We start from the raw sequence: 13,613 nt of genomic DNA, 5'->3' as shown, positions 1-13,613 counted from the left end.
ATGACATATTGGGTAGGTATATCTCATGTATATAGATACGTATCTTCCTCTAAACTAAACATATGTTCATAAGATTTTATGCAAACCTGGCCTATACATGTAACCTCGTGAGAAAGCGAGCTCGACTTGCGAGCCTGTCCTGCAACTAGATCAAGCGAGTTCGACTTGTGAGCCTAGCTTGCGAGCCAAGTCTACAAGCTTATTGTAATATGGCCTAAATCCATTCAAGTTTTGTACAGGTGATAACAATTATCCTAACAATAGTTAAAAATTAAGATTTTTATTAAAAACGTAAAATTTAAATAAAATAAATATTTTAAAGAATTATTTGAAATTCAACAAAATACAATGGATACGTTATAATTTAAGAAATATATCCATTTCAACATATTCAAACAAATTTATTTAATTTAAGTTAGAATTGTGTTCAGGGGTCGTTCCCCAGCTTTCATCAAAGGAACCCCCAATCTGAACGCAGCCACTAGTATAAGAAATTTCAAAAACCAAGTCTCAACGTCAGGTTCTAGAGGAGGGAAGCGGTTAAGCCCTTCCCCAAGACCCCACGCGCCATGCACCACAATTACTTGCTGCTTGCGTCGCCTGACCTGAATCACGCCCTCAGAGCGCGTCATATATTGACTTCGGCTTTGTAATCAACGAGGGCAACCCACCTGGAACTTTCTTTTCAAATAATCGTCAACCCAAAATTTGTACTTGTCTCCATTTGGTAATTTCCCCTTCATCTTCTTCCTTCTATCTCCTCACCTTTCCTAATCTTGCTAACTAAGGAACTAATATAATTTATTCAACTACTTTACTACTTACAAGAAACATCAAACAAAACAACCTTTTCCCCTTTATTATTATACAGACACCCAAAATCTAGAATAACCAAATCCCCGTTCGATTCTGGAAAAAAATGAAAATTATGCTGCTTCCGCCTTTTCCCAGTTGAAAACATGAGGAACCCGGTTCAAGTCTCTTCCTAAGAAAAAAAGAAACGGCTTATCTCCCCTATATACATAGTACTAATCATTTTCAATTTAAAAAAGCCCCTTTTTTTCCGTTGAGATTGTTGTTGTTCGCACATGGAGATTTTTACAAAAGCCAAGGCTGTGAAACTCAGGGGTCACCTTGAGAAATACTTAGTGGCCGACGATGATCAAGAAACCGTGCGCCAAAGTCGAAACAGCTCAGGCAAAAGAGCTAGATGGTTCGTGGAGCTTGTTCATGATAAACCGAACGTGGTCCGCCTCAGAAGCTGCCATGGAAAGTTCTTAGCAGCCACTGATATACCCTTTCTTTTAGGCATGACGGGTAACAAGGTGCTGCAAACGGTACCCGATAAGTTGGATTGGAAACTCCAGTGGGAGCCTATAAGAGACGGCTTCCAAATCAAGTTGAAGACCTGGTGCGGTAAATTTTTGCGTGCCAATGGGGGGACCCCGCCTTGGAGGAACTCCATCACTCACGATGAGCCTCATACTGGAGCGACGCAGAGATGGATATTATGGGACGTGGAAGCGGTTCAGGTTCCAGAGTCGGACTCGGTATTGGAGTATATATCGTCAGTTTCGAGCTTTTCTTCGGTGTCCGATGAGGTTTTGGAGGCTTTGAGCGATGATGTTTTAGGGTCAGGCCCACAATCCCCGATCTCAGTCGTCTCCTCCATCAAGTCTCCGAGGTTTTCAGTGTTTTCAACCGGGTCACCCAAATTGTCACCCAAACAGGTACGTACTGTGCTTCGACTTTTACCTTTATCCTTAATTAACTCAGATGAGAAGGTAAAACACAAATTTTTATCACTAAATCAATAATTTGATTGACTACCCTTAGTTTAAGTGATCTTATTGTTCTCAATTTCATAATCAAAAGTTAAAATTATTGATGGTATGATTAGAAAGAGTGAGAAGACAAGGTCATTAAAAACCTATACCTATTACTTTTGCCAATCTATGATTAACGAGACATATATTACATTGAATCCACGTATACTCAGGTAACCTACCAATTAAAGACGTATCAATATTGTAGGTAGAGCTAAAATTTGACTAAGCATAAAAACAGGCTTAATTTCCTGCTTCTGGAAAAGCTTGTCTCGTGTGACCCTTTTGCTTGCTTAATGAGAAAGCATTATTAATGATATTAAAACATGCAAGAAAATGACCCATGTTATTGTTAAAACCATACATTATATCATGAGTTAATTGAGACATTTGGATTGTTTGTGCCCTATAGGAAAATGGAATGCAGACGTCTAGTTAAAGAGAGTACTAATACAAATATATAGAGTTGGTATTACGTGAACCTAAGAGCAACGTTATGTTGGTGTTAGGGTTGATTAGAAACATTTCTTAATCAATTATGCTCGCATATACGAAGCGTAATAAAACGAAATATAAATACAATTTATTATAAGAGATTGCATTTGATTGTACGCTAGCTAAAAATCTCATGAAATCACCAAATTTAGAACTGATAGACTACTTAACAATTGTCATCAATAGTAGATTGCATATAATGATTATTTATGCAAGAAAAGAAATTGAAAGTGTATGATTCTTTCTGACCATAATATATATTTATAAAGCACACGTACAAATATTGAAATATATAAATATGTGTAGTTATGAAAATTTTGAAAGATAAAAAGGGCAAACCACTTAATTCACCTACTCTTCCGCACTAGGGAGCTCCACTTTTTCTTCTTTCTGGTTTCAATATCTGGAATTCGTCGACATCACCCATTTCTATTTTTCTTTTTCTTTCGTATATATAGAAATAAGTAAATTAAAATATTTTATTTTATTAGTTTTATAACATGGATGAATTTTTTGAAAGATTCACATTTTAAAGGATTGGGGAAATTACAATTATTTTTAACTTTTTACCCAAATATTGATTCGCAGGTAAAAAATAACCTTTTTTGTTTTGGTCAAAAAGAAATAATTTATGTGTTTGTCCTTTTATTAGTTGCTTTTCCTTCGCGGCAATGTCTTCATCTTATAGAAAAAAGAGGATAATGTGAAATGACTACACATTGTTTCCATGTTATATAATTAAAATTAAAAAAATATTAAATGTTATTATTCATAGTATATATTATTTACAAATAATTAATCAACCAAAGCTACAATAATCCTCGTCAATAGTCAACCAAGTTGAAGGGTTGCTTTGTGCATACGAAACATGAAAGATTTTGCGTCAGACACTGAAACATTGACTAGCACAACGCCCTAACCCAGAACTATATAAGGAAATAAGTAACATCTCTCACGTGCCAAATCATCCACAGCTCACACGGAACTTCTCCCTCGCAAACTAATATATGTACCTCTGCCACGTAATTGCCGCGTGTGCAAGCCCCTTTTCCAGCAATCCAGCTGCCCTCATCTACTTGTACATACAGACATAAATATGACTTCCCTTTCAGACGTACGAAAGAAAGAGAAAACAAAACCAAGTTGGGTTACGAGAAAATAGTAATAAGGTTTGGGTTGGTCTTTGTTTGATTCTTGTGTTCACTTCGTCTGCCTTGTTTCAACAGGTAAACTCTAACAAATATCAGGCGGGGATGGATTTGTTCCTCAACGCCAAAGCGGTGCGCCTACGCGGTCATCATGACAAGTATCTCGTCGCCGAGGAAGACGAAGAATCCGTTTCACAAGACCGAAACGGATCCTCCAAAAGCGCTCGATGGACCGTCGAATTCGTACCCGGGTCAGAAAACATCATCCGCTTAAAAAGCTTTTACAACAAGTATCTCACCGCCTCCAACCAGCCCTTTTTACTTGGGATGACCGGTCGAAAGGTGATTCAGTCGCTGCCTAGGAGGCTCGACTCGTCGGTCGAGTGGGAACCTATTAAAGTAGGATCTCAGGCAAAGCTCAAGACTCGTTACGGTAACTTTTTGAGAGCCAATGGAGGGTTGCCGCCTTGGAGGAACTCGGTCACCCACGATATTCCTCATAGGACGGCTACTCAAGATTGGGTGTTGTGGGATGTTGATATTGTGGAGATTCAAGTCCAGTCTCCAGGGAGTGGTCCACGGCCCTCGGCCCCTCCTGCTGTTCCTCACGCTGGTTCCTTGAACTTCGAACCTACTTCACCTTCTGCAGTTTCTGCCAATTCTGGAAACTTTTCAAGACAAGAGGTTTGAAGATCTAAACTTTACCTTTAAGAGTTTTTTTTTTTTGGGGGGGTATCCGAGTTAGAGCAGGGAAAAGGATACTTCTTTGAATAATTTAACTATATGATGAATTGGGTTGGTTTTTTTTTATTATTTATTGTTGTCATTTTTTTAAATTTGCAGTCAAGTGATTCATATGTGGGTTCATCACCTCCAAAATCCGAAGGTAGGACAATATACTACCATGTAGCGGATGAAAATGGTGAGGTTGATGACGAGGCAGTAGAGGGGTACTCTTTTAGTTTTAAGGGCAATGGAGTGGATGAACTAACTCATAAATTGAAGGAAGAGACGGGCCTTGAAGATGTGGTGGTGTGCACTCGCAGTCCTTTGAATGGGAAGCTTTTTCCTCTCCGATTGCAGCTTCCTCCTAATAACTCCGACATCCATGTTGTTGTAGTTCCATTAGCCTCCAAAGGTAAGAGACTTCTCTTTGAGTTGGTTCTGAATTTTCCGTTCACTCTTATGCTGAATGCATACCATAGTAACTCATCTCTTCCATAAAGTCTATGCTTGGTAATTGTACTGTTGTTTCTTAAGTAGCTCATTATAACTCATTTTTCAATGTTCTTTTGGTTGGGTGTTACAGTGGGAAGAAATTTTGCGAAACAAGGAATTAATATGTGAGAGCTCCATGGAAGGAATGTAATAGATATTATGGCGACATAACATGCCTTGTACATTCTACTCATCAAGTCTTTCTTACACTAGATTTAAGTATTGAATGAGTCGGCAACATCCCATTGCGTTTTTCAGCTATAAGTTGGGTAAAAGTCCAGTGGAGAGTGTAATGTTCCTGCCATGGCAGAGATTGATTATATTGTGTAGAATATTGACGTGGATACATACTTTTTATTTATTTATTTATTTAAGCGCTTCAATAATTGGGTTTTGATGTATAAAGATTGTAACAAAACTTATTTCAAATCCAAGATATAGATCATCTTATTGCTTTGCCTCTTCAACATTTTTCATCCATAAATGATGCGGGGCTTGAGGGGAAGTGGGATGCCACCGCAGACTGGTGCTTCAGACGAATGTAGGCGGGCCTGGAATATTGATAAATGGAAGCCACGCCCACTATCTGTTTATTTAATTATAAAAATGAACAAAGGTTCTGGAGATGTAGTCATAGGGTTGGGCTTGAGTTTAGATGGGTAGTATATAGTAGTATCATTTTAGCAACACAATATTGGACCCTATTCACATATCTTACTTTTACGATACTAATTTTTTTTGTGTACTTAGAAATTATAATTACATCTATAAAAATAATATTATATAATTAGATGACACATTAGATGCTGGATTTAAGCTTTAAATGTTGGAGCAAATCTTATTCTATATTTTATAGAAGTCTAAATTTTTTGTGTAATTTTTTTTTGTCATAGTAATTTTACCCGAAATTTCAAAAATTTTTGGTGGAATTTTTTGGGCAAATAGCTTTGTCTTTAAAGAAGTGTAAGTTTTTTATGCAAGCTTTTCTTTTATCATAATATTTTTTCTCGAACCTTCAAAAATTTTGGATAGAAATTTTTGGACAAATAACTTGGTCTTTAAACAAGTCTATTTTTTTATATCTAGTCCATTGGATCTCGATCAGATCTAGAATAAAAATAGATCGGATAACTAAATCAAATCAAATTCTCCAAAAATTATTTTCTCTATCCGCAATATTCGAATTTGGCCTCTTACTTTCAATCTAATCGAGTTTGATGGGTAGTTACAATTAGGCTTAGTACCTTCTTTGGCCCTTGTATTATAGCTAAATTATCATCTGGCACATGTACTATTTTTTATCAGTTTGGTCATTATACTTTACTTTTGTTATCAGTTTGGCCTCTATACTTTAATTATGCAATTCCGTTACCTCAACATAAATTTCTGTTAAAAAAATTAAACCAACCAATTTTTTCAAATTCACTTAAAAATTTAAAAAGCATAAAAATATTAAAATATTAAAATTTCAAAAAATCATAAAATTTCTATAAAAACCCAAAAATATGAAAACTAAAATTATAAAAAATATTTTTTTGAAAATTATAAAAATCTAAAATTATGATTATGCAAAAATTCAAAAAAATTAAAAAAATATGTGTGTTAGGAATTTTAGGTCTTTGGAAAATTTTAGAATTTCATGGCACTTTTACTAAAAAAAACTCAACAGTCGTTAAAAATATAAAAAAATCATAAAATGTAAAAGAATTCGTAAAATTTCTAAAAGAATACCATAAAATTCTTTAAAAATTCATAAAAATTCTAAAATTTTATAAAACCAAAAATTCGAAACAAACTTATCTTTTTAAAATTTATGAAATCTTTTAAATTTTTAGAAGTTCTGACTAGTTATAATTTGAAAAAATATATTTTTTATAATCTTCAAAAATATATTATGATTTTTTATACATGATAATGTATTGGTTTAATTTTTTAAAATGGATAATGAAATTGGGATAACGGATTATACAAAACGAAGGAGAGGAACAAACTAACAAAATTATAATAATAATTTAGGTATAATATTAGAGTAAAAAGGTTACTAAAGGAAGGAGGGTTGATGCAGGAAAACTATCTCCTCAATCACCTGGGGCTGAAGATGGGCCTAATAAATTATATTGTTGCTAGCAGTATTATTTAGCAACAGGTCGGGCAGTAGCGTGAAGAAATGTTGCAGAATAGAATACAAAATGGAATGGAAATTTTGTCCCTTCTCATTATGTACTGCATCAATCGCATTTTGCTGGGTGAAGAAAGAGAGGCCCAGAAAAGGGCAGAAGGAACTTGTTCACGTAAATGGAACTGGTAGGACAGTTTGGTGCAGAAGAATATGGAGTTACTTGGGATTGGTAAATCATGATCCCTCTCATTGTCTATTAACTTATTATCAGAATTAAAAGCTTGTTTGCAGTTGGTGGATTAGACATTCATCACCATCATCCCTACATACTATACTGTACGATGGAAGGCATTAGATTAGACTGCTTGGACTTGCTACCTACTGCCATATTGGCCCCCCGTCCCCTTCTCTAATTTCTACTCCTATGTCCATCATAACTAGTATTTTAAGGCTTTGATAAATTAAAATTGAACAATCATTGAAGCAGCAGATATTGTTTTATTAATCCATTCATCTTCCCCCACATCTAATTTTTGTCCCATTAAGCTCTCAACCCATAACCCTTAATTGGATTTTAAAATGGCGGTGATTATTAATCAATTTCTATCTAATCCAATGAAATTAGGTGCTTGAAGTGACACTAAGATTTCATCAATTTAGAATGGACTTGGATAGGTAGTGTGTTTACCTATAATTAATGTAAAAATAGTGGTAATGGTGAGATTAAATATTATAATAATATTATAAAATGAAATAAAAGATAAACTAAAAGCATTACATCACAGCCCATCTTCCATCCAAACCTACCTTTAATTTATAAATTCATCCTACCTAGATCCATATTTCATTTCTTTTGAATCCATAAGAATTTTCCCCAATTACAATAACTTTGTGGGCCAATTTCAGCTAATTTTATTTGTTACTTTAGCTAAATGCTTATCTTTTCTAAATGATTAAAGTAAAATATCTAAAATCTTTTAATATTGACTTGTTAAGTTGGTCTCGTAGATGAATATCTTGTTATCAAGGGGTGGGCAGTGGGGCTAGAGTTGCTGGATCATGCATACCAACTACAAATTAAGCATCACAAACTTATTGCATATATAACATTGGGTGCCACAAACCCCATTACTTTTCATCCCTTTCTGCAAATATACTTCCTTTTATATTAATAATATTAGACGCAGACGTATTAAATGAGCATTTAACAAGAATTTTAATCATCACATGATATATTTAATTATGTATAATTATGATGTTCATAATATTAATTATATATAATCTTGCTCAAATTAAGTTTAACTTGAAATATAGATATTTAATTTTGTTATAATCCAATCGATTATGTCTTAGCTTGATTGGTATGAACATTATTGTTAATACAGAAGGACGTGAGTCCGAATGCTACTTGAAATGTATTATCTTTTTATTTATGAGTTAAGAAAGAATTATGAGTAATTTTAAATATTATCTCAAAAAGAACAAATACGATCGAACTTAATAAAATTATTCAAAAAATTTATAATCCATCTATATTTTGTCTTATATATATTTTTAAAAATTATTTTGTATTTCTATATTTTATCTTTTATTAAATTTTAAAATTTTTAGACGAGACAACTTAACAAACTTTTTAAAGTTTACATTATCATTACATGATTAAATTACATAATACAAAATTAATTAAAAAATAAGCCAAATCCAATTGAGTTCTAGAATATCTCAATCCTTTTTTTTTCATTTTCTTAAAACTCATTTGTTGATAATTTGAATTTAAACAAATAACTTGATTTTAGATAAATTTATCCCTTAACGGTGGGATTAAACCAATAAAAAAAGGTTAGAAATAGTAAAGTTGATAATAAGATTGAGAAACTTGTACTTGTTGGGTTGAATAACAAATTAAAATCACATGATCCCATTCATTTCATACATATAAAGCATTTCAAAAGTTTAAGAAACCTTCTAACTTTAACATTTTCTTGTATTCTACCAAATGCAGCCACCTTTTTCACTATATATTTATGATTACTAATAATATTTACATACCCCATCATATTATTATTTAAACTCTTTATTGAGTCAATATCATTTTCATTAGGGCCATCAACTCAGTTAAGAAGTTATAAAAATAAGTTTTAAGATATTTTAGTCTTTTATTTAAAAATCAATAAATATATATATATATATATATATGATGGAATTTGAACCCTCACTAATTATATTAATAAAACCTTTAATTTTCTATTTAGTTAATTTTTTAAAATATTTTAATAACGTAACTACTTTATATGTTATTATTATTTAATTTCAAACTATACATTTAATGATTTATTATATATATAGTTCTAAATTTATAATTCTCATGTAATAGGATTTGTAGTTAATTATAAAGTAAATAAGGTAATGATTTGGGTTTGGGGTCCTACCACATGGAGTTTGCGTCAATGCCGAATCATTGAATCCTTTACTTCACCTTTTGATTTCCTTTCTTATCTCTAACAGCTACATACATATCTTCTACACCAAATAGTGGTCGGTCTTAGCTTGCAGCTTGGTGCTATTGTTTTATAGCTTTTGACCATGTTTTAAGAACCCAGTTAAAGCATGTTTTCATCTATATTTATATATATATATATATATATATGTATATTTACAATGAATTTCCTTTTTTTAAATTGATATATATACCCTCATATTTAACATTTATTTCGAATAAGGATGATAATGCAAGGAACCACCAAATATATGGTAAAGAAAAAGAATTGTGAATGGTCATAATTTTACATCATAAATATAAAATGATTTGATCAATATGATATACAATATATTTAAATATTTACATATATTAAAAATTATATGAATAAATTATTAACATCAAAATTTATTTGATGCACTGTATGAGTTCAAAGAGTGACATACTTATATATAAGTTATTAGATTGTAGTTTAAAAAGAAAATCAGTATTATAAAATAAAACATCTATAACATTTTAATTACACTCGTGGAATTAAAATTTAATATTGACAATATATCAAATACTAATTTATATTAACATATCAAAATATACAATTATAAAATAAAATATAAACGCAATATATATATATATATATATATGAGAATTAAGGATTGTTAAATTTATTAAATTTAGGATTAAATTAATATAATATATAAATATTAGAAGATTAAATTTGTTATTAGACTAATAAAAATTCATGACAATTTTTCTTCGCTCATCTTACTGCAACTAATGAGAGAACAAGTTAAATATTTAATTTAAAAAATTAAGTAAATAAATAAACAAATGATTAATTAATTAATTAATTAATTAAGTGAGCAAAATAGAATAAATTATATAATTAAGTGGCTATTCTTATATTTTACCATAATATAATAGTGAAGGGAGGCGTAATTATTTGGTTACGTGTCCCATGATTGTGTATATTTTAGAAACAAAAATAATAATAATTAATAATAAAAGGTACTTGTACTTGAAACGCAAGATACTCCAGCTAATATACTAATTAATTAATACCTATTCTTATAATATTCCATTTCTTAAATCTGCTCACTGACTGCATTTCACGTCCCCAGTTTGTTATTCCCTGTTAGATATCTTCACATGACTCTCACCTTTCTTCTAACTCTTTATTTATTTATTTTAAATATTTATTCAAATATCAATTAAAAATATAATATGTACTTTTTTAAAAAAAATGAACTACAAGGATACTTATTCAATTATAAAAATTTTTCAATGTTTTCGAAATTTGATTTTTTTGTCATTCTATTATTAAATAGTTAAATTTATCTTTTTATTGATATAATAGTAAATTTAGCGCTTCAATATTTATAAATTCTATTAATTTGATTTTAATTTTAAAAAATTCAATAAATTTAATCATTTATTAATTTAATCTTAATTTTAAAAAATTAAGAATAATATATAAAATTATAAAAATTGATTTCTTGATAAAATCCTAAAATTTTATAAAAATACATAAAAATTAATTTTAAAAATGGTGTTGAACAGTAAAACATAATTATTAAATTAAGAATGGGATATCAAATTGCATAATTGTATTAAAAGAATACATAAAAATAATAAATGGAAGGAATATATTATGATTATACTTGATTGTATGGCTTAGATTATACATTAAAGTTTGATGGCCAGGTCAACCTAACCAATAATAGTTACTAAATAGTGAGTATGAAAAATAGAGTTCATCATGGGTCGGGTTCGGGATGAGTTAAGTTAAAAAAAATTGTCATTTTTTATGTTTAAGTTCAGCCCAAAATATGGGCCTAGAATTTTGTTCAAGTTCAACTCGCATAAAATGTTAAAATCCAAGCTCAACTTGATTTGTCTGTATTAAAATTTTTATATTGTTTTTATATAAAAGTAAATTTAAAAATATAATACATCAAATACATTAAAAACATTAAAAACATTAAAATAAATTAAAATAAATATTTTCCAATAAATGAAAAAAATATATTTAAATAGCACTAAAATATGTGCAACTTAACAAGCAAATACTTCTAAAATAATATCAAAATTAATAATAATAAAAATTTATACAATATTCAAACAATAACAACAAAATAGTAGTAATATAATAGCGAAATGATAGCAAAATAATGAAAACCCAGTGGCAAAATAACAAAAGTTTTTTTTTTTACAAACCCAGGCTAGCTCGGGCAAAAACAAAATTTACTTGAGGCCTAGCCCGTTACAAACATGTCTTACTTTTTGTCCAAACCTATTTTTCGGGTCTATATTTTTGCCCAAACACTTCTACTTTTTGAACGGGTTCGACCTGACCTATGATCAGGTCTAATGAAAAGTGAGAGATATCAAATTGGATAGGTAAACTTAAATGAATATTCTACCAATTCCACATTGATTTATCATAATCTAAATTAATTGTCTCTGAAAAAATTTTTATTTAAAAAAGTTTAAATTAAAAAATGTAACAGTTTTGATATGGCACCATATTTAACAACAAAATAAATGGCCTGCCAACTATTGGCACCCAAACCTAACATCTCTCACTCACACATCATGGTACAATATTTGATAACGATCTCTTTTCTCCTCTCTTGAATTTTCATACAAGGAAATATGCAATGTGACAGAGATACTTTGTTTTTGAGAGCCGGCTGTTAGGTCTAACACCTGGTTTCCAACAACTCGAAACTAAGAATGAATAAGGGACTACATTGAAAAAGACCGCATGTTGGTGGCCTATATTGGGAGAGATGTGAAAGCTAGAAACTGAATTGGACATAGTTTAGTCAATTTTGGTTCGGTTAGAATGGAACCAACCGGTTCCTTAGTGGGAGACATCATAATTAGCCATGGATGGCTTTCATAGGATTGGAAGTAGCGAAAAGGGCTATAAATAGCTGAGAGATGGCTCACATGGATGATTTCTTCCTGACTTTGTTCAATTTCTCCTGTTCTTCATTTTTTTTGATAGCTCGAAGATGGAATAGCCATGGAAGGTTTTGCATGGAGAAGACTTCATGACGATTAAGATGGAAACTAAAGAAACCAGTAAGTAGGTAAGGTTCTTAACCCTTCTGGGTACGTAAACGTTAAGGAAAGAAAGTTAAAGATTTCAAGACCATTTTAAGGGTTCCGTATATTTTTGGAAAATGAGTTTAAATTAAGAATATCGAGTATAATTCATGATTTTTTGTTGTAAGCTGCTGCTTGGAGAATGAAAGCTCTGGTGTTTGAGAGAAGGAATAAGCTATGGAAACGATGAAGTTTCAGGTGAGTTCTAGACTCCAAACTTGTCGTTAAGTTTTATGCTGTTTAAGTACACCATGTTTGCATGAGCATGAAATATGATGATATGAGCATGCATTGCATGATTGTGGGAAAACCTCAAGGGGTTAGATGAAGTTAGGATAGGAATGGAGAGATAACCCATTAGTTACCGCCTCGAGAGAAGCTTTAGGCCTTGCGGAGGGAACACTGCGGTGTTTGAGTATTAAAGTTAGGTCGCGTAAAAGAGGTAATGGGAGGAGGATTCGAGAAATGAAATTATGGAATGGTATTTATCACGACAACGGTATCGCCTAGTCCTTTGGGGTGACACTGTGACGACGGTATATGGCGTAAGACCATATATGAAAGATGCTATGACAGTTTAATAAGTGGTACATAACGTAAGATCATGGATGAAAGACCTCATGGCAGTATGGTACACGGTAAAGGTATATGGCATAAGACCATGGATGAAAGACGCCATGGCGACAATATATAAAGTATAAGGTAAATGACATAAGACCATAGATGAAAGACGCTTTGACAACTAGATATAATGAGTAAGACCATATATGAAAGATTCCACGTCATCAACTGATAGTACGCCAGGATGGTGAGTAGGTGTAAGACTATGGATGATAGACTCCATGACATCCATAGAGAAAGTCCACTGGGATAGTAAACACAAAACAAATAAAGTCCGCCGGGACATTAAATACAAGGTAAGTTTATTGGGGACAGTAAACACGAGGTAAGTCCAATAGGATGCAAAGCTCGAAGAAGAAAGGTATAAAACTATAGCTCGGTTACGGCATCCCATAGAGTCCATCATGGAATAGATGCAGAAAGTACGTCAGGACCTCAAGTGAGGAGTATACGACCAATGTGCCAAGTACGAGAAACCATGCAGATGAAAGAAAAGTGTAATATATCAACTTCTTAATAACTAACCAATATGCCATAATGGCACCAACATCTAACACAATTACATGAATCAATTCAAATCTTTCAAGCATATTACTACA

General features: G+C 31.7%; 1 protein-coding gene across 1 annotated transcript; it reads left to right on the top strand.

Annotated features, from left to right (window-relative positions):
- The first annotated feature begins 413 nt into the window (after window positions 1-413).
- LOC108474752 (uncharacterized) lies at window positions 414-5,154 on the top strand. Its single transcript, XM_017776763.2, has 4 exons — window positions 414-1,730; window positions 3,548-4,153; window positions 4,313-4,607; window positions 4,779-5,154. Exons 1-4 carry the CDS (start codon window positions 1,089-1,091, stop codon window positions 4,814-4,816), a joined length of 1,581 nt encoding a protein of 526 aa, XP_017632252.1. The 5' UTR covers window positions 414-1,088; the 3' UTR covers window positions 4,817-5,154.
- The last annotated feature ends 8,459 nt before the right edge of the window (window positions 5,155-13,613 follow it).

Source organism: Gossypium arboreum, chromosome 3, assembly GCF_025698485.1.
Source record: "Gossypium arboreum isolate Shixiya-1 chromosome 3, ASM2569848v2, whole genome shotgun sequence".
NCBI lineage: Eukaryota > Viridiplantae > Streptophyta > Magnoliopsida > Malvales > Malvaceae > Gossypium > Gossypium arboreum.
This window is presented reverse-complemented; position numbering and strand designations above follow the sequence as displayed.